Source organism: Hyla sarda, chromosome 2 (assembly GCF_029499605.1).
Source record: "Hyla sarda isolate aHylSar1 chromosome 2, aHylSar1.hap1, whole genome shotgun sequence".
Classification (NCBI taxonomy): domain Eukaryota; kingdom Metazoa; phylum Chordata; class Amphibia; order Anura; family Hylidae; genus Hyla; species Hyla sarda.
The window spans coordinates 10,339,745-10,366,586 of NC_079190.1; the positions used below are offsets into that span (position 1 = coordinate 10,339,745).

Genomic DNA, 26,842 nt, shown 5'->3' on the forward strand with positions numbered 1-26,842 from the left:
CTGGACCAGGTTCAGCAGGGCAGTCTCAGCAGAGGAGGCTCGGGCAGGTTCCTCAAAGACACTACGAATTTCCGAGAAGAAGGAGTGTACAGAGGCAGTGACGGGGTCATTGCGGTCCCAGAGCGGTGTGGCCCATGACAGAGCTTTTCCAGACAGAAGGCTGACTACGAAAGCCACCTTAGACCTTTCAGTAGGAAACTGGTCCGACATCATCTCCAAGTGCAGGGAACATTGTGAAAGAAAGCCACGGCAGAATTTAGAGTCCCCATCAAATTTATCCGGCAAGGATAGTCGTAGGCCTGAAGCGGCCACTCGCTGCGGAGGAGGTGCAGGAGCTGGCGGAGGAGATGATTGCTGAAGCTGTGGTAGTAGCTGCTGTAGCATCACGGTCAGTTGAGACAGCTGGTGGCCTTGTTGCGACTCAACCTCTCTGACTGCTGAAGATAGGCGCGGTACAAGGGAGTAGACAGAAGCAAGGTCGGACGTAGCAGAAGGTCAGGGCAGGCAGCAAGGATCGTAGTCAGGGGCAACGGCAGGAGGTCTGGAACACAGGCTAGGAACACACAAGGGAACGCTTTCACTGGGCACAAGGGCAACAAGATCCGGCGAGGGAGTGCAGGGGAAGTGAGGTATATATATGGAGTGCACAGGTGAACACACTAATTAGAACCCCTGCGCCAATCAGCGGCGCAGTGGCCCTTTAAATCGCAGAGACCCGGCGCGCGCGCGCCCTAGGGAGCGGGGCCGCGCGCGCCGGGACAGGACCGACGGAGAGCGAGTCAGGTACGGGAGCCGGGGTGCGCATCGCGAGCGGGCGCCACCCGCATCGCGAATCGCATCCCGGCTGGAGGCGGTATCGCAGCGCACCCGGTCAGTGGATCTGACCGGGGCGCTGCAGTAGCGAGAGTGTAGCGAGCGCTCCGGGAAGGAGCAGGGACCCGGAGCGCTCGGCGTAACACTTATCCTGTACTGATCCTGAGTTATATCCTGTATTAAACTCCAGAGCTGCACTCACTATTCTGCTGGTGAGGTCACTGTGTACATACATTACATTACTTATCCTGTACTGATCCTGAGTTATATCCTGTATTATACTCCAGAGCTGTACTCACTATTCTGCTGGTGAGGTCACTGTGTACATACATTACATTACTTATCCTGTACTGATCCTGAGTTATATCCTGTATTATACTCCAGAGCTGTACTCACTATTCTGCTGTGAGGTCACTGTGTACATACATTACATTACTTATCCTGTACTGATCCTGAGTTATATCCTGTATTAAACTCCAGAGCTGCACTCACTATTCTGCTGGTGAGGTGATGATTGGAAGTTTTGCAAGAATATCGGCATGCCTCACCTGAGCTGATCTCCACTGGAACGTCTTCCACTTTACACTGGAGCGGTGATATCTCTTCCTCCGAATGAGCCTGTCACATAGGAACATATTCTGTATATGAGGGTACAAGGTATTCTCAGGTATAGGGGTCTGCCAGCCCCCTCTATTAGCCAGAGCAAATGGCTGACTGCAGGTTCCACAGAACAATCCACAGTGAGCCCTCTTGGCCAATTAAAGGCACCGATAGGCATCACATGTCAGCACTGTTCCATCCCCTAAACTCCACCAGGCTTCTAAAGAGTCTGAGGGGAGGAGAAATGTAGTCACAAAAGCCTGTGAAGGTGTCAGCAATTCCCTGCCCACTAGACCACCAAGCTTCTAAGGAGTCTGAGGGGTGGAAATAGGAGTCTGAGGGGTGGAAAGTAGTTACATAAGCCTCTTAATGTGCTAGCACTGCCCCGCCTCCTAGACTCAAATAGGTATCTATGGAGTCTGAGGGGTGGAGAAAAGTTGTCACATTGGCCCCTCAATATGTCAGCACTGCCCCGCCTCCTAGACTCCACCTGGCTTCTAAGGAGTTTTAAGGCATGCAGAAAGGTAGTAACATAAGCCCCTAAATGTATTAGCAGTGCCCCGCCTCCTAGATTCCACCAAGCTTCTAAGAAGTCTGAGGGTTGGAGAAAAGTAGTCACATAAGCCCCTGAGAGTGTCAGCACTGCCACACCTCCTAGGCTGTACCAGGCTTCTAAGGAGTCTGAGAGGTGGAGAAAAGAAGTCACATAAGCCCCTCAATGTGTCAGCACTGCCTCGCCTCCTAGACTCCATTAGGTTGCTAAGCAGTCTGAGGGGTGGAGAAAAGTAATCCCATAAGCCCCTCAATGTATTGCCCCGCTTCCTAGACTCCACCAGGTTTCTAAGGAGTTTTAAGGCGTGCAGAAAATTAGTCACATAAGCCACTAAATGTAACAACACTGCCCCGCCTCTAAGACTCCACCAGGTTTCTAAGGAGTCTGAGGGGTGGAAAAAAAGAAGTCACATAATCCCCTGAGAGTGTCGGCACTGCCACACCTCCTAGACTGTACCAGTCTTTTAAGAAGTCTAAGGGGTGGAGATAAATAGTCACATAAGCTCCTCAATGTATCAGCACTTTCTTGCCTCCTAGACTCGACCAGGTTTGTAAGGAGTCTGAAGGGTGGAAATGAGTAGTTACATAAGCCTTTTAATGTGTTAGCATTGCCCCGCCTCCTAGACTTCATTAGGTATTTTAGGAGTCTGAGGGGTGGAAATAAGTAGTTACATAAGCCTCTTAATGTGTCTGCACTGCCCCTCCTCCTAGACTCCACCAGGCTTCTAAGGAGTTTTAAGGCATGCAGAAAGGTAGTAACATAAGCCCTTAAATGTATCAGCAGTGCCCCGCCTCCTGGAAAAAAGTAATCACATAAGCCCCTGAGAGTGTCAGCACTGCCACACCTCCTAGGCTGTACCAGGCTTCTAAGGAGTCTGAGAGGTGGAGAAAAGAAGTCACAAAAGCCCCTCAATGTGTCAGCACTGCCCCGCCTCCTAGACTCCATTAGGTTGCTAAGGAGTCTGAGGGGTGGAGAAAAGTAATCACATAAGCCCCTCAATGTATTGCTCCACTTCCTTGATTCCACCAGGTTTATAAGGAGTTTAAGGCGTGCAGAAAAGTAGTCACATAAGCCCCTAAATGTATCAGCAGTGCCCCGCCTTTAAGACTCCACCAGGTTTCTAATGAGTCTGAGGGGTTGAAAAAAAGAAGTCACATAATCCCCTGAGAGTGTTGGCACTGCCACACCTCCTAGACTGTACCAGTCTTTTAAGAAGTCTAAGGGGTGGAGATAAATAGTCACATAAGCCTCTCAATGTATCAGCACTTTCCTGCCTCCTAGACTCCACCAGGTTTCTAAGGAGTCTGAAGGGTGGAAATAAGTAGTTACATAAGCCTCTTAATGTGTTAGCATTGCCCCGCCTCCTAGACTTCATTAGGTATTTTAGGAGTCTGAGGGATGGAAATAAGTAGTTACATAAGCCTCTTAATATGTTAGCACTGCCCCGCCTCCTAGACTCCATTAGGTATCTAAGGAGTCTGAGGGGTGGAAATAAGTAGTTACATAAGCCTCTTAATGTGTCTGCACTGCCCCGCCTCTTAGACTCCACCAGGCTTCTAAGGAGTTTTAAGGCATGCAGAAAGGTAGTAACATAAGCCCCTAAATGTATCAGCAGTGCCCCGCCTCCAAGACTCCACCAGGCTTCTAAGGAGTCTGAGGGTTGGAGAAAAGTAGTCACATAAGCCTCTGAGACTGTCAGCACTGCCACACCTCCTAGGCTGTACCAGGCTTCTAAGGAGTCTGAGAGGTGGAGACCAATAGTCACATAAGACCCTCAATGTATCAGCACTGCCCCGCCTCCTAGACTCCACCAGGTTTCTAAGGAGTCTGAGGGGTGGAGATAAGTAGTCACATAAGCCCCACAACATGTTTCAAAATAGGACCCCTATTATCATACAAGGCCCCTATTTTCCCAAATACTGGTGAGTGGGAAGGTGGGGCAGATCGTCGTACCTGGTATTTCTGTGTCCCCATCCCTTCATCATCCTCCATGCATTTCCGAAAGAAGAGGGGGCTCATGCAGCTTTCGGGGGGGTTTGTAAACATACATCCACCTGTGGGGAAAAGAAAGACATGAGGATATAGAAGTTTGGAAAAACACGTGGTAAGCCGATCTTAATGGGATATGGGCAGTGTTTCCCACCCAGTGTGCCTCCAGCTGTTGCAAAACTACAACTCCCAGCATGCCCGGACAGCCTTTGGCTGTCCGGGCATGCTGGGAGTTGTAATTTTGCAAAAGCTGGAGGCACACTGTTTACGACAGTAAAAAAAAAAAAAAACAATTAATATTTATTTGTGAATGTCTTTTGGAAAATTAATTCTAAGGTATTGCAGTTTTCGTAATGGCCACTAGAGGCACAAAACAGAATGATATTTCCTGTGTTGTTGTACATCTCACTTTACAGCAGTGCTGCAGTATTACATACCACATAATGAGTTCTTTTATAATGTTACCTTACATGTCACCGACCTGTGGAGGGGGCCTCAGTAATGTCGGTGGCCGGGTCCACCTGGATGTTGTTATTAAGGTATTTCCCTTTTTCTGCAGTATTAACCCTGTCACAGCCTGGGGGGTCAAAAAATAAAAATTTATGAAAATAGGGTTATCTTAGGTTTCATTACTGTAACTGAGTCATGTAATCACCAGTCTGACCAACAGAAAAAATCTGTGTTTAATGTGTCAGAAGAAGTGGTCAGTCCTAGGTCATCTGACTTCCTGTGAGCTGCAGGACCTAAAGGATCCTTCCTGCTAGCTTCCAGCTCAATCTGTATACTGCTGCTGCTATCTCTATGGGATCAGAATACTATAGTAGTTGTACACCATCCAAGTAATGTAATGTATGTACACAGGGACCCCACCAGCAGAATAGTGAGTACAGCTTTGGAGTATAATACAGGATATAACTCAGGATCAGTACAGAATAAGTAATGTAATGTATGTACACAGTGATCTCACCAGCAGAATAGTGAGTACAGCTCTGGAGTATAATACAGGATATAACTCAGGATCAGTATAGGATAAGTAATGTAATGTATGTACACAGTGACCTCACCAGCAGAATAGTGAGTACAGTTCTGGAGAATAATACAGGATATAACTCAGGATCAGTACAGGATAAGTAATGTAATGTATGTACACAGTGACCTCACCAGCAGAATAGTGAGTACAGCTCTGGAGTATAATACAGGATATAACTCAGGATCAGTACAGGATAAGTAATGTAATGAATGTACACAGTGACCTACCAGCAGAATAGTGAGTACAGCTCTGGAGTATAATACAGGATATAACTCAGGATCAGTACAGGATAAGTAATGTAATGTATGTACACAGTGACCTCACCAGCAGAATAGTGAGTACAGCTCTGGAGTATAATACAGGATATAACTCAGGATCAGTACAGGATAAGTAATGTATGTACACAGTGACTTCACCAGCAGAATAGTGAGTACAGCTCTGGAGTATAATACAGGATATAACTCAGGATCAGTACAGGATAAGTAATGTATGTACACAGTGATCTCACCAGCAGAATAGTGAGTACAGCTCTGGAGTATAATACAGGATATAACTCAGGATCAGTACAGGATAAGTAATGTAATGTATGTACACAGTGACCTCACCAGCAGAATAGTGAGTACAGCTCTGGGGTATAATACAGGATATAACTCAGGATCAGTACAGGATAAGTAATGTAATGTATGTACACAGTGACCCCACCAGCAGAATAGTGAGTACAGCTCTGGAGTATAATACAGGATATAACTCAGGAAAAGTACAGGATAAGTAATGTAATGTATGTACACAGTGACCTCACCAGCAGAATAGTGAGTACAGTTCTGGAGTATAATACAGGATATAACTCAGGATCAGTACAGGATAAGTAATGTAATGTATGTACACAGTGACCTCACCAGCAGAATAGTGAGTACAGCTCTGGAGTATAATACAGGATATAACTCAGGATCAGTACAGGATAAGTAATGTAATGTATGTACACAGTGACCCCACCAGCAGAATAGTGAGTACAGCTCTGGGGTATAATACAGGATATAACTCAGGATCAGTACAGGATAAGTAATGTAATGTATGTACACAGTGACCTCACCAGCAGAATAGTGAGTGCAGCTCTGGGGTATAATACAAGATATAACTCAGGATCAGTATAGGATAAGTAATGTAATGTATGTACACAGTGACCTCACCAGCAGAATAGTGAGTGCAGCTCTGGAGTATAATACATGGTGAATACACCGTTTACATTGAATATCACATACCAGTAGATTGTTGTCTCTCTGACACCACATTCTTGTAACGTTCTTTATGTCCTTCCAGATATTCCCATTCCTCCATGGAGAAGAAGATGGCGACGTCCTCGCACCGCACCGGAACCTGAGACAATCAGAAGATAATTCAGTCAGATCACTAGTATTCTTATTGTGCAGTCACTTTTGTCGCTGCAGTCACCTCCTCCGCTGTACTGTGGGTGGTCTCGCTGGGTTCTGGAGTCTCTTCTTCAGGGGTCTTCCCCAGACGTGGACTTTCCTTGCAGGGACTCTGATCCTTGGTCGATCCCTCTGATAAACATGCCTGGCAGTCATCTGAGGTCTGGTTGTTCTTTTTCTTACTAAAGACAAAATCCTGTATGGAAATAAATCTGTAGATCATGAAGAACGATTCTGGATCCAAATCACCATCCACATCAAGATCTACATCCTACCTGGTGTGAATAGCAGCATTAAAGGGGTATTCCAGGAAAAACATTTTTTTTTATATATATATATCAACTGGCTCCAGAAAGTTAAACAGATTTGTAAATTACTTCTATTAAAAAAATCTTAATCCTTTCAGTACTTATGAGCTTCTGAAGTTAAGGTTGTTCTTTTCTGTCTAAGTGCTCTCTGATGACACCTGTCTAGGGAAACGCCCAGTTTAGAAGCAAATCCCCATAACAAACCTCTTCTAAACTGGGCGTTTCCCGAGACAGGTGTCATCAGAGAGCACTTAGACAGAAAAGAGCAACCTTAACTGCAGAAGCTCATAAGTACTGAAAGGATTAAGGTTTTTTAATAGAAGTAATTTACAAATCTGTTTAACTTTCTGGAGCCAGTTGATATATATTAAAAAGTTTTTGCCTGGATTACCCCTTTAAGGTCTATTTACACGGAAGAATTCCACCCCAAATTAAAGCCCATAGACTTCTATGGGATTCCGCACTCCAATTAACACTTCTGAATTTCCGCTTGCGGAAATTCAGAAGTGTGAATGGGAGTGCAGAATCCCATAGAAGTCTATGGGCTTTAATTTGAGGCGGAATTCTGCCGTGTGAATAGACTCTTAAAGTGGTACTCCGGGGGAAAAAAAAAATGCAAATCAACTGGTGCCAGAAAGTTAAAAAGATTTGTAAATGACTTCTATTAAAAAATCTTAACCCTTCTAGTACTTATCAGCTGCTGTAAGCTCCACAGGAAGTTGTGTAGTTCTTTTCAGTCTGACCACAGTGCTCTCTGCTGACACCTCTGTCCATGTCAGGAACTGTCCAGAGCAGGATAGGTTTGCTATGGGGATTTGCTTCTGCTCTGGACAGTTCCTGACATGGACAGAGGCGGCAGCAGAGAGCACTGTGGTCAGACAGAAAGGAACAACTCAACTTCCCCTGTAGTATACAGCAGTTGATAAGTACTGGAAGAATTAAGATTTTTTTTAATAGAAGTGATTTTCAAATCTTTTTAACTTTCTGACACCAGTTGATTTGAAAAAAAAAATATATATATATATATATATATATATAGTTTTCCACCGGAGTACCCCTTCAAGGTGTAACTATTAAAGAGGTACTTCGCTGTTCACCGTTTGGAACAAACTGTTCCGAACGCTGGAGTCGGGAGCTCGTGATGTCATAGCCCCGCCCCTCATGAGGTCACGCCCTGCCTCCTCAATGCAAGTCTATGGGAGGGGGCGTGGCAGCCCCTCCCATAGACTTGCATTGAGGAGGAGGGGCGGGACATCATGAGGGGCGGGGCTATGACATCATGAGCTCCCGACTCCAGCGTTCGGAACAGTTTGTTCCAAGCGCTGAGCAGCGGAGAACCCCATTTAAAAGGTAAAATATTGGGGGTCAGGGGACGCTCTCTATATACTATGGTAACAAATGAAGCACAATGGGGGAGATTTATCAAGACCAATGCAGAGGAAAAAATCACCTAGTTACCCATAGCAACCAATCAGATCGCCTCTTTCATTTTTCACAGGCCTCTTGTAAAATGAAAGGAGGAAGCTGATTGGTTGCTATGGGCAACGGGGCAACTTTTCTTTGATAAATCTCCCCCATTGTGTCTCATCCTCAGGTCACAGGAATGTACTGGTACTGGGAATCCATTAGAACTCCACTAAAAAAACATAACTCCCACATATTCCCATATACTGCATGAACCCTAATATGTGACCAGCAGAACAGTGAGCGCAGCTGTGGAGGTGTCTGGAGGATAAGAGGCGCCCTCACCTCTCCGGTCAGCAGGAAGATGATCTCCAGGGTGAGGCTCAGGATCTTCTCCGTCACCTCCATCTTGTCTTTACTCATCATCAGAGAACGGTGTAAGAACTCTGAGATCCCTCCGCGCTCCTTACAGATGTGCATGATCCTGGGAGAAATAGGAAATATACACAGTACAACTTCTACTGACCGCAGATACATCAGCACACAGTACAACTTCTACTGACCTCAGATACATCAGTGCACAGTACAACTTCTACTGACCTCAGATACATCAGCGCACAGTACAACTTCTACTGACCTCAGATACATCAGCGCACAGTACAACTTCTACAGACCTCAGATACATCAGCCCACAGTACAACTTCTACAGACCTCAGATACATCAGTGCACAGTACAACTTCTACTGACCTCAGATACATCAGCCCACAGTACAACTTCTACTGACCTCAGATACATCAGCCCACAGTACAACTTCTACTGATCTAAGATACATCAGCCCACAGTACAACTTCTACTGACCTCAGATACATCAGCGCACAGTACAACTTCTACTGACCTCAGATACATCAGTGCACAGTACAACTTCTACTGATCTAAGATACATCAGTGCACAGTACAACTTCTACTGACATCACATAGATCAGCGCACAGTACAACTTCTACTGACCTCAGATACATCAGTGCACAGTACAACTTCTACTGACATCACATAGATCAGCGCACAGTACAACTTCTACTGACCTCAGATACATCAGCCCACAGTACAACTTCTACTGACCTCAGATACATCAGCACACAGTACAACTTCTACTGACCTCAGATACATCAGCACACAGTACAACTTCTACTGACCTCAGATACATCAGTGCACAGTACAAGTTCTACTGACCTCAGATACATCAGCCCACAGTACAACTTCTACTGATCTAAGATACATCAGCGCACAGTACAACTTCTACTGACCTCAGATAAACCAGGGCACAGTACAACTTCTACTGACCTCAGATACATCAGGGCACAGTACAACTTCTACTGACCGCAGATACATCCGCACACAGTACAACTTCTACTGACCTCAGATACATCAGTGCACAGTACAAGTTCTACTGACCTCAGATACATCAGCACACAGTACAACTTCTACTGACCTCAGATACATCAGCGCACAGTACAACTTCTACTGATCTAAGATACATCAGCACACAGTACAACTTCTACTGACCTCAGATACATCAGTGCACAGTACAACTTCTACTGACCTCAGATACATCAGCACACAGTACAACTTCTACAGACCTCAGATACATCAGTGCACAGTACAACTTCTACTGACCTCAGATACATCAGCCCACAGTACAACTTCTACTGATCTAAGATACATCAGCCCACAGTACAACTTCTACTGACCTCAGATACATCAGCGCACAGTACAACTTCTACAGACCTCAGATACATCAGCACACAGTACAACTTCTACTGACCTCAGATACATCAGCCCACAGTACAACTTCTACTGATCTAAGATACATCAGCGCACAGTACGATTCCTACTGACCTCAGATACATCAGCCCACAGTACAACTTCTACTGACCGCAGATACATCAGCACACAGTACAACTTCTACTGACATCAGATACATCAGCACACAGTACAACTTCTACAGACCTCAGATACATCAGCACACAGTACAACTTCTACTGACATCAGATACATCAGCCCACAGTACAACTTCTACTGACCTCAGATACATCAGCGCACAGTACAACTTCTACTGACCTCAGATACATCAGCACACAGTACAACTTCTACTGACATCAGATACATCAGCACACAGTACAACTTCTACTGACCTCAGATACATCAGCCCACAGTACAACTTCTACTGACATCAGATACATCAGCCCACAGTACAACTTCTACTGACCTCAGATACATCAGCGCACAGTACAACTTCTACTGACCTCAGATACATCAGTGCACAGTACAACTTCTACTGACATCAGATACATCAGCACACAGTACAACTTCTACTGACCTCAGATACATCAGCACACAGTACAACTTCTACAGACCTCAGATACATCAGCCCACAGTACAACTTCTACTGACCTCAGATACATCAGCGCACAGTACAACTTCTACAGACCTAAGATACATCAGCGCACAGTACAACTTCTACTGACCTCAGATACATCAGCCCACAGTACAACTTCTACTGACCTAAGATACATCAGCGCACAGTACAACTTCTACTGACCTCAGATACATCAGCGCACAGTACAAGTTCTACTGACCTCAGATACATCAGCCCACAGTACAACTTCTACAGACCGCAGATACATCAGCACACAGTACAACTTCTACTGACCTCAGATACATCAGCCCACAGTACAACTTCTACTGACCTCAGATACATCAGCGCACAGTACAACTTCTACAGACCTAAGATACATCAGCGCACAGTACAACTTCTACTGACCTCAGATACATCAGCCCACAGTACAACTTCTACTGACCTAAGATACATCAGCGCACAGTACAACTTCTACTGACCTCAGATACATCAGCGCACAGTACAAGTTCTACTGACCTCAGATACATCAGCCCACAGTACAACTTCTACAGACCGCAGATACATCAGCACACAGTACAACTTCTACTGACCTCAGATACATCAGCGCACAGTACAACTTCTACTGACCTCAGATACATCAGCGCACAGTACTACTTCTACTGACATCACATAGATCAGCGCACAGTACAACTTCTACTGACCTCAGATACATCAGCCCACAGTACAACTTCTACAGACCGCAGATACATCAGCACACAGTACAACTTCTACTGACCTCAGATACATCAGCGCACAGTACAAGTTCTACTGACCTCAGATACATCAGCGCACAGTACAAGTTCTACTGACCTCAGATACATCATCAAACAGTACAACTTCTACTGACCTCAGATACATCAGCACACAGTACAACTTCTACTGACCTCAGATACATCAGCCCACAGTACAACTTCTACTGACCTCAGATACATCAGCCCACAGTACAACTTCTACTGATCTAAGATACATCAGCGCACAGTACGATTCCTACTGACCTCAGATACATCAGCCCACAGTACAACTTCTACTGACCGCAGATACATCAGCACACAGTACAACTTCTACTGACCGCAGATACATCAGCCCGCAGTACAACTTCTACAGACCGCAGATACATCAGCACACAGTACAACTTCTACTGACATCAGATACATCAGCACACAGTACAACTTCTACTGACATCAGATACATCAGCCCACAGTACAACTTCTACTGACCTCAGATACATCAGCGCACAGTACAACTTCTACTGACCTCAGATACATCAGTGCACAGTACAACTTCTACTGACATCAGATACATCAGCACACAGTACAACTTCTACTGACCTCAGATACATCAGCACACAGTACAACTTCTACTGACCTCAGATACATCAGTGCACAGTACTACTTCTACTGACCTCAGATACATCAGTGCACAGTACAACTTCTACTGACCTCAGATACATCAGCACACAGTACAACTTCTACAGACCTCACATAAATCAGTGCACAGTACAACTCCTACTCACCTCAGATACATCAGTGCACAGTACAACTTCTACTGACCTCAGATACATCAGCGCACAGTACAACTTCTGCTGACCTCATATACATCAGTGCACAGTACAACTTCTACAGACATCACATAGATCAGCGCACAGTACAGCTTCTACAGACATTGGAGAAATCAGTGCACAGTACAACTTCTACTGACCTCAGATAGATCAGCGCACAGTACAACTTCTACTGACCTCAGCTAAATCAGGGCACAGTACAACTTCGTAGTCTCAAGGTGATAACAGGTGATTCACACTGGAGGTGACTGGGGAGCAGTCTGCAGGTTGGACCTTAGGCTGCTGTATATCTGGTTCCTGGTTCTATGCATCTGGCCAGGTAGGTTAGTGGTTAGGTCCCGCATCACATGAGAAACCTTGGCGTGGTGTGCGGGCTCAGGTAGGTCCTTCATATAAGGATATACTGGCTAATGTCTCATTTTTACATCAGTTTTGAGGATTAGCTAATATCATTGTATATATTTACCACAGGATTGAAACCCCACTCTGGTCCATAGGTGCGGGTCCTCTACCCCATTGTATGAGTGCACAATTGCACTTGGGGTTGAGCACCTGTTATCGCCTTCAGACTACGTTGTTTTGTTTCACAGTACAACTTCCACTGACCTCAGATACATCAGCACACAGTACAACTTCTACAGACATCACACAGATCAGCGCACAGTACAACTTCTACAGGCATTAGAGAAATCAGTGCACAGTACAACTTCTACTGACCTCAGATAAATCAGTGCACAGTACAACTTCTATAGACATCAGATAGATCAGGGCACAGTACTACCTTAGTGTTTCTGTTCTGGTGTCTACAGATATAAATGCTCACTTATGAGGGGACAGCTATGGATGACGCTCACTTATGAGGGGACAGCTATGGATGACGCTCACTTATGAGGGGACAGCTATGGATGATGCTCACTTATGAGGGGACAGCTATGGATGATGCTCACTTATGAGGTGACAGCTATGGATGACGCTCAATTATGAGGGGATTGTTGTGGATGACGCTCCATTATGAGGGGACCGCTATGGATGACGCTCCATTATGGGAGGACAGCTATGGATGACGCTCACTTATTAGGGGACCACTATGGATGATGCTCACTTATGAGGGGACAGCTATGGATGATGCTCACTTATGAGGGGACAGCTATGGATGACGCTCAATTATGAAGGGACCGCTATGGATGATGCTCAATTATGAGGGGACAGCTATGAATGACGCTCACTTATGAGGGGACAGCTATGAATGACGCTCACTTATGAGGGGATAGCTATTGATGACGCTCACTTATGAGGGGACAGCTATGAATGACGCTCACTTATGAGGGGACAGCTATGAATGACGCTCACTTATGAGGGGATAGCTATTGATGACGCTCACTTATGAGGTGACCGCTATGAATGACGCTCACTTATGAGGGGACAGCTATTGATGAGGCTCACTTATGAGGTGACCGCTATGAATGACGCTCACTTATGAGGGGACAGCTATTGATGACGCTCACTTATGAGGTGACCGCTATGGATGACGCTCACTTATGAGGGGACAGCTATGGATGATGCTCACTTATGAGGGGACAGCCATGGATGATGCCCACTTATGAGAGGCCAGTTATGGATGACGCTCAATTATGAGGGGACAGCTATGGATGATGCTCAATTATGAGGGGACCGCTATGGATGATGCTCAGTTATGAGGGGACCATTATGGATGATGCTCACTCACTTATGAGGGGAAAGTTATGGATGATGCTCAATTATGAGGGAACCGCTATGGATGACGCTCACTTATGAGGGGACAGCTATGGATGATGCTCACTTATGAGCGGAAAGCTATGGATGACGCTCCATAATGAGGGGACAGCTATGGATGACGCTCACTTATGAGGGGACAGCTATGGATGATGCTCACTTATGAGGGGACAGCTATGGATGACGCTCACTTATGAGGGGACAGCTATGGATGATGCTCACTTATGAGGGGACAGCTATGGATGACGCTCACTTATGAGGGGACAGCTATGGATGACGCTCACTTATGAGGGGACAGCTATGGATGACGCTCAATTATGAGGGGACAGCTATGGATGACGCTCACTTATGAGGGGACAGCTATGGATGATGCTCACTTATGAGGGGACAACTATGGATGATGCTCACTTATGAGGGGACAGCTATGGATGATGCTCACTTATGAGGGGACAGCTATGGATGATGCTCACTTATGAGGGGACAGCTATGGATGAAGCTCACTTATGAGGGGACAGCTATGGATGATGCTCACTTATGAGGGGACAGCTATGGATGACGCTCACTTATGAGGGGACAGCTATGGATGAAGCTCACTTATGAGGGGACAGCTATGGATGATGCTCACTTATGAGGGGACAACTATGGATGATGCTCACTTATGAGGGGACAGCTATGGATGACGCTCACTTATGAGGGGACAGCTATGGATGAAGCTCACTTATGAGGGGACAGCTATGGATGACGCTCACTTATGAGGGGACAGCTATGGATGACGCTCACTTATGAGGGGACAGCTATGGATGACGCTCAATTATGAGGGGACAGCTATGGATGACGCTCACTTATGAGGGGACAGCTATGGATGACGCTCACTTATGAGGGGACAGCTATGGATGAAGCTCACTTATGAGGGGACAGCTATGGATGATGCTCACTTATGAGGGGACAGCTATGGATGACGCTCACTTATGAGGGGACAGCTATGGATGACGCTCAATTATGAGGGGACAGCTATGGCTGACGCTCACTTATGAGGGGACAGCTATGGATGACGCTCACTTATGAGGGGACAGCTATGGATGATGCTCACTTATGAGGGGACAGCTATGGATGATGCTCACTTATGAGGGGACAACTATGGATGATGCTCACTTATGAGGGGACAGCTATGGATGACGCTCACTTATGAGGGGACAGCTATGGATGACGCTCACTTATGAGGGGACAGCTATGGATGACGCTCACTTATGAGGGGACAGCTATGGATGATGCTCACTTATGAGGGGACAGCTATGGATGATGCTCACTTATGAGGGGACAACTATGGATGATGCTCACTTATGAGGTGACAGCTATGGATGACGCTCAATTATGAGGGGATTGTTGTGGATGACGCTCCATTATGAGGGGACCGCTATGGATGACGCTCCATTATGGGAGGACAGCTATGGATGACGCTCACTTATTAGGGGACCACTATGGATGATGCTCACTTATGAGGGGACAGCTATGGATGACGCACACTTATGAGGGGACAGCTATGGATGATGCTCACTTATGAGGGGACAGCTATGGATGACGCTCAATTATGAAGGGACCGCTATGGATGATGCTCAATTATGAGGGGACAGCTATGAATGACGCTCACTTATGAGGGGACCGCTATGGATGATGCTCAGTTATGAGGGGACCATTATGGATGATGCTCACTCACTTATGAGGGGAAAGTTATGGATGATGCTCAATTATGAGGGAACCGCTATGGATGACGCTCACTTATGAGGGGACAGCTATGGATGATGCTCACTTATGAGCGGAAAGCTATGGATGACGCTCCATAATGAGGGGACAGCTATGGATGACGCTCACTTATGAGGGGACAGCTATGGATGATGCTCACTTATGAGGGGACAGCTATGAATGACGCTCACTTATGAGGGGACAGCTATGGATGACGCTCACTTATGAGGGGACAGCTATGGATGAAGCTCACTTATGAGGGGACAGCTATGGATGACGCTCCATAATGAGGGGACAGCTATGGATGACGCTCACTTATGAGGGGACAGCTATGGATGACGCTCAATTATGAGGGGACAGCTATGGATGACGCTCACTTATGAGGAGACCGCTATGGATGACGCTCAATTATGAGGGGACCGCTATGGATGACGCTCACTTATGAGGGGACAGCTATGGATGATGCTCACTTATGAGGAGACCGCTATGGATGATGCTCACTTATGAGAGGACAGCTATGGATGACGCTCTCTTCTGACGGACCGCTGTAAATGACACCATTGGGTTTTGTAGGTGTGGTCAGAGGATGGGGGTGGGGCTTACTGTTGACATATAGAGGTTCACATAGATGATCTGGTGGATTATTATTACTGGGGTCCCCGGGTGATCTATACTGGAGGTCTATGGAGGATGAAGTCAGCTCTATATACACTCCCAGCCGTGTAACCCACCAACAACATGGCGCCCCCCGCAGTGCCGACACTTACCGGCCGGGCTTCAGAGTCAAACGGGCAGGAGAAGAGTTGGCCAGGACCACAGGAATCCGCTGTCATCACTGAGCGACCACAATATCTTTCCGTACAATGATACCCACTGCTTACCCAGCAATGTCCGCGCTGCCGCGTCACGTGATGGAAACGTCATTTTCTCCGCGACCCCAGTGTGAGAATCTTCCGTACAGAATCTTTGTATAGAGCAGTGTTACCCAACCAGAGTGCCTCCAGCTGTGGCAAAACTACAACTCCCAGCATCCCGGAAGTTGTAGTTTTACAACAGCTGAAGGCACACTGGTTGGGAAACTAATATAGAGCAATGCACAGTACAACAGAGTTTATTCTGTGGATATTGGACAATGCACAGTACAACTTGCACCATCACCCTGATGTATAAAGCCCATTGTGTAATGCACAGTACAACCTACCTCCTACACCCTTATATATAAAGCCCATTGTGTAATGCAAAGTACAACTTACCCCTTACACCCTGATGTATACAGCCCATGGTATAATACACAGTACAACTTACTCCCCACACCCTGATATATAAAGCCTATGGTATAATACACAGTACAACTTACCCCTTACACCCTGATGTATACAGCCCATGGTATAATACACAGTACAACTTACTCCCCACACCCTGATATATAAAGCCTATGGTATAATACACAGTACAACTTACCCCTTACACCCTGATGTATACAGCCCATGGTATAATACACAGTACAACTTACTCCCCACACCCTGATATATAAAGCCTATGGTATAATACACAGTACAACTTACCCCTAACACCCTGATGTATACAGCCCATGGTATAATACACAGTACAACTTACTCCCCACACCCTGATATATAAAGCCTATGGTATAATACACAGTACAACTTACCCCTACACCCTAATGTATACAGCCCATGGTGTAATGCACAGTACAACTTACACATCCCGTTTCCCAGTCTATGCAGTTCCAAAAACTACAACACCTATTATGCCCTGACAGCTTTCCTTCTTCTAGTGTGGATAGGGATAAATGCACAGTACAACTCCTTTATTTCTTCTTCTATTGTGCATATGGATCAATGCTCAGTACAACTTCTTTATTTCTTCTTCTTCTATTGTGTATATGGATCAATGCACAGTGCAACTTCTTTATTTCTTCTTCTATTGTGTATATGAATCAATTAACTACTCCCCCTATATTCCTTCTAATGTGTATATGGATTAATGCACAGTATAACTAGTTTTTCCCCTTTATTTTAGTGTGGATATGGATCCATGCCCAGTACAACTCCCACATTCCTTCTAGTGTCGGTATGAGTCAATGCACAGTACAACTTTATTTCCTCTTCTACTGTGGATATGAATAAATACACAGTACAACTACCACATTCCTTTTAGGGTGGGTATAGATCAATGCACAGTACAACTTCTATATCCATTATCCTACTGTGGATGAGTAAATGCACAGTACAACTCCTATACCCATTCATGTTAATGCACAGTACAACTCCTACAGTCCTTCTAGTGTTAATATAAATCAGTGCCCAGTACAACTACATTTGTTCTACAGTAGATCCCAGTACAACTCCTTCATTCCCTTTAGTGAGGATAGAGAAAAATGCACAGAATAGCCCCTATATTCCCTACTCTAGTGTGAATACGGATCGATGCACAGTACAACCCCCATATTCCTTTGAGAGTGGATATAAATCCACACACAGTACAACTACCATGTTTCTTCTTCTAGTGTAGATATGAGTCAATGCACAGTACAACCATATTTCTTGAACTGTGGATATGAATACACAGTACAACTGCCACATTACTTTTAGGGTGTGTATAGATTAATGCACAGTACAATTACTATATATTCCCTACTCTAGTGTGGATATGGATTAATGCATAGTACAACTCCCACATTAGACCTAGTGTGGATATAAGTCAACACAGTACAACTACCATGTTACTTCTAGTGTGGGGATAAGTCAACGCACAGTACAACCATATTCCCTCTTCTACTCTGGATATGAATACATGCACAGTACAACTACCACATTCCTTTTAGTGTGGGTATAGATCAATGCACAGTACAACTTCTATATTCATTCTTCATGTAACTGTTAATGCACAGTACAACTTCTATATTCATTCTTCATTATACTGTTAATGCACAGCACAACTTCTACATTCATTCTTCATGTTACTTTGTCATTGCAAAGTACAACTTCTATATCCATTCTTCATGTTACTATGTTAATGCACAGTACAAATTCTATATCCATTCTTCATGTTGGTATGTCAATGCACAGTACAACTTCTATATCCATTCTTCATGTTGCTATGTCAATGCACAGTACAACTTCTATATCCATTCTTCATGTTGCTATGTCAATGCACAGTACAACTTTAAAGCCATTCTTCCAGTGCATTTACACCAGTATAAACACCATAGATAACTGCAGAGTCTGCGCCGAGTCTGAACCAGCAGAATTGTGAGCGCAGCTCTGTATATGGATGAAGTTCTCAGTCGGCTCCTCTCGTCCTGCGGCTATAAAGACAAAATGATCCATAGCACTACTGCCCCCACCACTGGAAACAAGCATGGTGGGAGTGGTAGTCTGAGATGACCAGGAGAGGGAGCTACTTCCTTTAACCCCTTAAGGACTCAGCCCATTTTGGCCTTAAGGACTCAGACAATTTAATTTTTACATTTTCATTTTTTCCTCCTCGCCTTCTAAAAATCATAACTCTTTTATATTTTCATCCACAGACTAGTATGAGGGCTTGTTTTTTGCGCGACCAGTTGTCCTTTGTAATGACATCACTCATTATATCATAAAATGTATGGCGCAACCAAAAAACACTTTTTGTGGGGAAATTAAAACGAAAAACGCAATTTTGCTAATTTTGGAAGGTTTCGTTTTCACGCCGTACAATTTATGGTAAAAATGACGTGTGTTCTTTATTCTGAGGGTCAATACGATTAAAATGATACCCATTATTATATACTTTTATATTATTGTTGCGCTTAAAAAAAATCACAAACTTTTTAACCAAATTAGTACGTTTATAATCCCTTTATTTTGATGACCTATAACTTTTTTATTTTTCCGTATAAGCAGCGGTATGGGGGCTCATTTTTTGCGCCATGATCTGTACTTTTTTTTGATACCACATTTGCATGTAAAAAACTTTTAATACATTTTTTATAATTTTTTTTTAAATAAAATGTATTAAAAAAGTAGGAATTTTGGACTTTTTAAATTTTTTTTCGTTCACGCCGTTCACCGTACGGGATCAGTAACATTTTATTTTAATAGTTCGGACATTTACGCACGCGGCGATACCAAATATGTCTATAAAAAATGTTTTTTACGCTTTTTGGGGGTAAAATAGGAAAAAACGGACGTTTTACTTTTTTATTGGGGGAGGGGATTTTTCACTTTTTTTTTTACTTTTACTTTTACATTTTTTTACATTTTTTTTTACACTTGAATAGTCCCCATAGGAGACTATTCATAGCAATACCATGATTGCTAATACTGATCTGTTCTATGTATAGGACATAGAACAGATCAGTATTATCGGTCATCTCCTGCTCTGGTCTGCTCGATCACAGACCAGAGCAGGAGACGCCGGGAGCCGCACGGGGGAAGGAGAGGGGACCTCCGTGCGGCGTTATGAATGATCGGATCCCCGCAGCAGCGCTGCGGGCGATCCGATCGTTCATTTAAATGGCGCACTGCCGCAGATGCCGGGATCTGTATTGATCCCGGCACCTGAGGGGTTAATGGCGGACGCCCGCGAGATCGCGGGCGTCGGCCATTGCAGGCGGGTCCCTGGCTGCGATCAGCAGCCGGGATCAGCCGCGCATGACACGGGCATCGCTACGATGCCCGCGGTTATGCTTAGGACGTAAATGTACGTCCTGGTGCGTTAAGTACCACCTCACCAGGACGTACATTTACGTCCTGCGTCCTTAAGGGGTTAAAGGGGTACTCCGGTGGAAAACTTTTTTTTTTTTTTTTTTAATCAACTGGTGCCAGAAAGTTAAACAGATTTGTAAATTACTTCTATAAAAAAATCTTAATCCTTCCAGTACTTTTTAGCAGCTGTATGCTACAGAGGAAATTCTTTACTTTTTGAATTTCTTTTTTTTTTTTGTCTTGTCCACAGTGCTCTCTGCTGACACCTAATGCCCATATCAGGAACTGTCCAGAGCAGCATATGTTTGCTATGAGGATTTTCTCCTGCTCTGGACAGTTCCTGATACGGGCATCAGGTGTCAGCAGAGAGCACTGTGGACAAGACAAAAAAGAAATTAAGAAAGAAAAAGAATTTCCTCTGTAGCATACAGCTGCTAAAAAGTACCCCTTTAATGCAGCGTTTCCCAACCAGGGTGCCTCCAGCTGTTGCAAAACTACAACTCCCAGGGAGTTGTAGTTTTGCAACAGCTGAAGGCACCCTGGTAGGGAAACATTGCTATAATGTGACATACCCATAAATGGAGCGGCTCCAGATGGGGGCGCTGTTCACCTACTCAATTATGAACAATAAAGCTAGAATGTAATATTTGGAACCCTGAAGGACTACCGTTCCCAGCATAACCTAAAAGGAATATTTACACTGTGAAGCACTACAATTCCCAGCATAATCAAGTAATAAATACACAGTGAGGCACTACAAGTCCCAGCACAACATAGTCATGAATAATTGCAGAGTGGAACACTAAGGGGGAGATTTATCAAAACCTGTCCAGAGGAAAAGTTGCCCAGTTGCCCATAGCAACCAATCAGATCGCTACTTTCACTTTTAACAAGGACTCTGCAAAATGAAAGCCGCGATCTGATTGGTTGCTATGGGCAACCTTTCCTCTGCACAGGTTTTGGTAAATCTCCCCCTAAGGCTCTGATAGTCCCAGTATTACAATGAGGCACTACAGGTCCCAGCATTAATCATGTTAAAATACATAGTGGAGTATTGAGGCACTACAAGTCCCAGAATAGTTAATACGCAGTGCAAAGTGGAACGCTAAATACCGAGAAATACATATACACTGAACTGCTGAGGCACTACAAGTCCCAGCATAACCTATAAATATACAGTGAACTCCTGGGGAACTACAAGTCCCAGCATAACCTAGAAATAAATATACAGTGAACTCCTGGGGAACTACAAGTCCCAGTATAACCTAGAAATACATATACACTAAACTAAAAATTAAATATACAGTGATCTGCTGAGGCACTACAAGTACCAGCATAACCTAGAAGTAACTATAGAGTGATCTGGTGAGGCACTACAAGCCCCAGCATAACTTCTGAGACACTACAGGTCCCAGCTAATCCTAGAAATAAATATACAATGAACAGCTGGGGCACTACAAGTCCCAGAATTACCTAGAAATTCATATACAGTGAACTGTTGAGGAACTACAAATCCCAGCATAACATAAAAATTCCTATACAGTGAACTCCTGGGGAACTATACAGTGAACTGCTGAGGCACTACAAGTCCCAGCATAACTTCTGAGACATTACAAGTCCCTCCCAGCTAATTATAGAAATAAATATACAATGAAAAGCTGGGGCACTACAAGTCCCAGCATAACCTAGAAATAACTATAGAGTAAACTGCTGAGGCACTACAAGTCCCAGCATAAACAAGAAATATACAATGAACCGCTGAGGGGCCACAAGTCCCAGCATAACCTAGAAATTAATATACAGAGAACTCCTGGAGAACTACAAGTCCCAGCATAACCTAGAAATAAATATACAGTGAACTCCTGGAGAACTACAAGTCCCAGCATAACCTAGAAATGTATATACAGTGATCTGCTGAGACAACACAAGCCCCAGCATAACTAAGTGGAATCCTGAGGAACTACAGGTCCCAGCATAACAGCTCTACATGAGTGATGTGGTTTAGGTGTCAGAGGGGAGGAGCCTGCAGGGCGGGTGACTGACAGTAACCCTTTGCCAACACTAGTTGGCATTAGCCTGGTCCAGGCCACAAGCCGCCACATTATAAATGCAGCTCTGGATGTAACTAGAGCAGAAAACACAAAGGGAGACAGGAGAGCGGCAAATTCTATTTATTCCCTTACTGCATATATACAAAAACAGGGAGAGCGCCCCCTTCTGGGGAGAGTCAACAACATCGTCACTCAGGGTTATTCCAAAAAAAATTATGGAAATTGTAGAAAATGGCGAATCCGGAGAGATGTAGAGAGGAGGGTCCGGCTGGTTTATGGCGATTAAAGGGGTACTCCGCTGCACCAGCATTCGGAACATTTTCTTCCGAACGCTTGGAGTGGACCATGGGGGGTTGTGACGTCACGGCCACGCCCCCTCAATGCAAGTCTATGGGAGGGTGTGTGGCTACCGCCACGCCCCCTCCCATAGACTTGCATTGAGGGGGTGTGACGTGATGAGGGGGCGTGGCCGTGACGTCACGACCCATGCTGCCCCCACCTAGTGTTCTGAACGAACGGCGCGTCTGCACAGAGATCGCGGGGGTCCCAGCTGCGGGACCCCCGCGATCATACCAGATAAGATGTCTAGGGGCGGAGTACCCCTTTAAGGCTCTGATAGAATAATTAAAATATCCCTATATCTGAGATGTGGCGGCGGCCGGCACTACGTGGTCGCTGTGGGTTTTGCGGGTTCGAATCCTCTGTTCTCCATTTGTTCCTTGAATTTGAGGTAATCTCTTCTCTTATCGAAGTACTTGATCTATTGGGGGGAAAAGAAATAACAAAATCAGCCGACACCATAAAAGCCTGAGGCTGCCCTACTGAGGCTGTGAAACCAAAAGCCTGAGGCTGCACTACTGAGGCAGTACAACCAAAAGCCTGAGGCTGTGAAACCAAAAGCCTGAGGCTGCACTACTGAGGCAGTACAACCAAAAGCCTGAGGCTGTGAAACCAGAAGCCTGAGGCTGCCCTACTGAGGCTGTACAACCAAAAGCCTGAGGCTGCCCTACTGAGGCAGTACAACCAAAAGCCTGAGGCTGCCCTACTGAGGCAGTACAACCAAAAGCCTGAGGCTGCCCTACTGAGGCTGTGAAACCAAAAGCCTGAGGCTGCACTACTGAGGCAGTACAACCAAAAGCCTGAGGCTGCCCTACTGAGGCTGTACAACCAAAAGCCTGAGGCTGCCCTACTGAGGCTGTACAACCAAAAGCCTGAGGCTGCCCTACTGAGGCTGTACAACCAAAAGTCTGAGGCTGCACAACCAAAAGTCTGAGGCTGCACAACCAAAAGCACTGAGGCTGCATTACTGAGGCTGTGAAACCAAAAGCACTGAGGCTGCCCTACTGAGGCTGTGAAACCAAAAGCACTGAGGCTGCCCTACTGAGGATGTGAAACCAGAAGCCTGAGGCTGCTCTACTGGGGCTGTAAAACCAAAATCCTGAGGCTGCTCTACTGGGGCTGTAAAACCAAAATCCTGAGGCTGCTCTACTGAGGCTGTGAAACTAAAGCCTGAGGCTGCTCTACTGAGGCTGTGAAACCAAAATCCTGAGGCTGCTCTACTGAGGCTGTGAAACCAAAATCCTGAGGCTGCTCTACTGAGGCTGTGAAACCAGAAGCCTGAGGCTGCCCTACTGAGGCTGTGAAACCAAAAGCCTGAGGCTGCTCTACTGAGGCTGTGAAACCATAAGCCTGAGGCTGCCCTACTGAGGCTGTGAAACTAAAGCCTGAGGCTGCCCTACTGAGGCTATCAGGAGCAGTGTTGTCATGGAGACCTTGGTCTAGACTTATCAATCTGCCTGGTGTTGCCCATAGAAACCAATCACAGCTCAGCTTTCATTTTACCAGAGCTTGTTAAGATATGAAAGCTGAGCCATGATTGGTTGCTATGGGCAACACCAGCAAATACAACAATATCTACATCTCGTATATAGGACGCTCCAGGCATTTCATTCACAGATGTAGCGCCATCTCCAGGTGGCGCCGATGTTCACAGGAGGCGGAGCGTCCCTGTAATAACGGAACGTACCCATTGCCGGGGACAGAGGCTCTCGAAGCTTTGGCGTGCCCGCTGACACTTGGCGGCCTCCTCCTTATTGTCCTCCAGACATTGCCAGTAGGTGTCCCTGGAGTCCCAGCATGCTTTTCTCTCCTGGGCGGAGGGCGCAGACATTGTGAACCTGCACGGAAAGCACAAAAAAAATGAGAAGAAAAATATATGTTTTGGGGTAAAAGTGGTGGCAGAATAGATAACTATGCGAAGACTCCACAGCAAGCAGAGATCCTGACCTGGATAAGAAACGGAAACATATGAGAAAATTGTAAAACTAAAACTGGAGTTATAGGATAGTGTATGAGACAAAGGGGAGGAGCCAAGCACGAGTCATAGAGGAGGAGCTACACATGAGACATAGAAGAGAAGCAACGAGCGGGACAAAGAGGAGGAGCGACGGGAGGGACAAAGAGGAGGAGCTACATATGGGACAAAGAGGAGGAGCTACATATGGGACAAAGAGGAGGGGCTACATATGGGACAAAGAGGAGGAGCTACATATGGGACAAAGAGGAGGGGCTACATATGGGACAAAGAGGAGGAGCGACATATGGGACAAAGAGGAGGAGCTACATATGGGACAAAGAGGAGGAGTGACATATGGGACAAAGAGGAGGAGTGACATATGGGACAGAGAGGAGGGGCGACATATGGGACAAAGAGGAGGAGCGACATATGGGACAAAGAGGAGGAGCTACATATGGGACAAAGAGGAGGAGTGACATATGGGACAAAGAGGAGGAGTGACATATGGGACAGAGAGGAGGGGCGACATATGGGACAAAGAGGAGGAGCGACATATGGGACAAAGAGGAGGGGCTACATATGGGACAAAGAGGAGGAGCGACATATGGGACAAAGAGGAGGGGCGACATATGGGACAAAGAGGAGGAGCGACATATGGGACAAAGAGGAGGAGCGACATATGGGACAAAGAGGAGGAGCGACATATGGGACAAAGAGGAGGAGCGACATATGGGACAAAGAGGAGGAGCGACATATGGGACAAAGAGGAGGAGCGACATATGGGACAAAGAGGAGGGGCGACATATGGGACAAAGAGGAGGGGCGACATATGGGACAAAGAGGAGGAGCGACATATGGGACAAAGAGGAGGAGCGACATATGGAACAAAGAGGAGGAGCGACATATGGGACAAAGAGGAGGAGCGACATATGGGACAAAGAGGAGGGGCGACATATGGAACAAAGAGGAGGGGCGACATATGGGACAAAGAGGAGGAGCGACATTTGGGACAAAGAGGAGGAGCTACATATGGGACAAAGAGGAGGAGCGACATATGGGACAAAGAGGAGGGGCTACATATGGGACAAAGAGGAGGGGCTACATATGGGACAAAGAGGAGGAGCGACATATGGGACAAAGAGGAGGAGCGACATATGGGACAAAGAGGAGGGGCTACATATGGGACAAAGAGGAGGAGTGACGGGTGAGACTATAAAGTCCTTTTGGATGAGTTGCTCCCATCACTTGCCTGCTCTTCACTCTCCTGTTTGGTGTCAAGGACTTGCAAAATGCCCCAAATATGGACAATCCCTTGAAGTGCAGGCAGGGTGCCACTATAGCAGAACTAAGGTCAGTGACAATCAGATGTAATCACACACTATTTCGGGGGAGCCAGCAGCTTCATGGCTCTAATAGGTCATACGAGACTCCAATGACTTCACTAAGGTCACAAGGAAGAAGGTCACCTAAAATAAATGTCCCCCCCCCCCCGTCCCTTCACTCCTCTCATGAATAGTCTCTGGTCCCCCCCCCCAAACTCCCTCCCAGCACTGCACCCCCGGGGATCAGCAGTCATCACGTGCCCCCTTACCACAGACCACTCTGCACACAGATCACTGAGAGACATGCAGGCTTTTCACATTACATGACGTCACGCGCAGTTTGATGACGTCACAGACACTAGAGGCCAAACCGTGATAGCAACACAGTACAGATCCGCCATGTTCTAGGAGAGCACAGCCTGCAAGTGATGACGACAGAACAGACAACAGTCCGCGGCCTCAGAATTATGGAGCGTGCAGTAGCGTCTGAATACAATTTACAGTTGTCCTTGGTCTCCAACAAAATGTCGGCGCATGGAGACTTCTCTCCTCTAGAATGCCAACATGTCGCCTCGCTGTGGCCAATACTGGAAGCGGAAGTAACTTTTAGTACAGTAAATCTTGAACTGGTTTGAATCTGCATTTCGGCCACAAGGTGGCGCTGCTGTTACTCGAATCAATACACCAGTGTTTCCCAACCAGGGTGCCTCCAGCTGTTTCAAAACTACAACGCCCAGCATGTCCGAGCATGTTGGGAGTTGTAGTTTTGAAACAGCTGAAGGCACCCTGGTTGGGAAACACTGCAATCAAGTTCTTAGACTAGCTGCGGTAATATTTAG

The 26,842-nt window shown here is 45.8% G+C and overlaps 2 protein-coding genes across 7 annotated transcripts in view; both read right to left on the minus strand.

The window, feature by feature from the left end:
- Positions 1–21,134, minus strand: part of LOC130357580 (oocyte zinc finger protein XlCOF7.1-like) — a 34,834-nt gene extending 13,700 nt beyond the window's left edge. The window contains exons 1-7 of one of the 5 annotated variants that reach the window (XM_056560293.1): positions 20,907–21,134; positions 8,470–8,608; positions 6,435–6,608; positions 6,245–6,359; positions 4,437–4,532; positions 3,920–4,020; positions 1,362–1,431 (exon numbers count right to left, since the gene is read on the minus strand). In XM_056560293.1, coding sequence (XP_056416268.1) covers positions 1,362–1,431; positions 3,920–4,020; positions 4,437–4,532; positions 6,245–6,359; positions 6,435–6,608; positions 8,470–8,604 — 691 coding nt within the window. In that variant the 5' untranslated portion in view covers positions 8,605–8,608; positions 20,907–21,134. Of the gene's footprint in view, positions 1–1,361; positions 1,432–3,919; positions 4,021–4,436; positions 4,533–6,244; positions 6,360–6,434; positions 6,609–8,469; positions 8,609–8,687; positions 8,774–12,853; positions 12,922–16,395; positions 16,602–20,906 lie in introns of those variants that run through there. The other 4 variants (XM_056560291.1, XM_056560292.1, XM_056560290.1 and 1 more) reach the window with 4 other exon arrangements.
- A 1,355-nt stretch (positions 21,135–22,489) lies between these two features.
- On the minus strand, positions 22,490–26,415 carry LOC130358225 (cytochrome c oxidase assembly factor 6 homolog). Of its 2 annotated transcripts, none has more exons than XM_056561142.1 (3): positions 26,273–26,415; positions 24,412–24,562; positions 22,490–23,145 (listed from the first exon to the last, which is right to left on the minus strand). In XM_056561142.1, the coding sequence occupies exons 2-3, from the start codon at positions 24,553–24,555 to the stop codon at positions 23,050–23,052; spliced, it is 240 nt and encodes a 79-aa protein (XP_056417117.1). In that variant the 5' UTR covers positions 24,556–24,562; positions 26,273–26,415; the 3' UTR covers positions 22,490–23,049. The 2 variants fall into 2 exon arrangements, with proteins under 2 accessions (XP_056417117.1, XP_056417119.1); XM_056561144.1 differs by lacking the exon at positions 26,273–26,415 and adding an exon at positions 25,931–26,152.
- Positions 26,416–26,842: the final 427 nt, after the last annotated feature.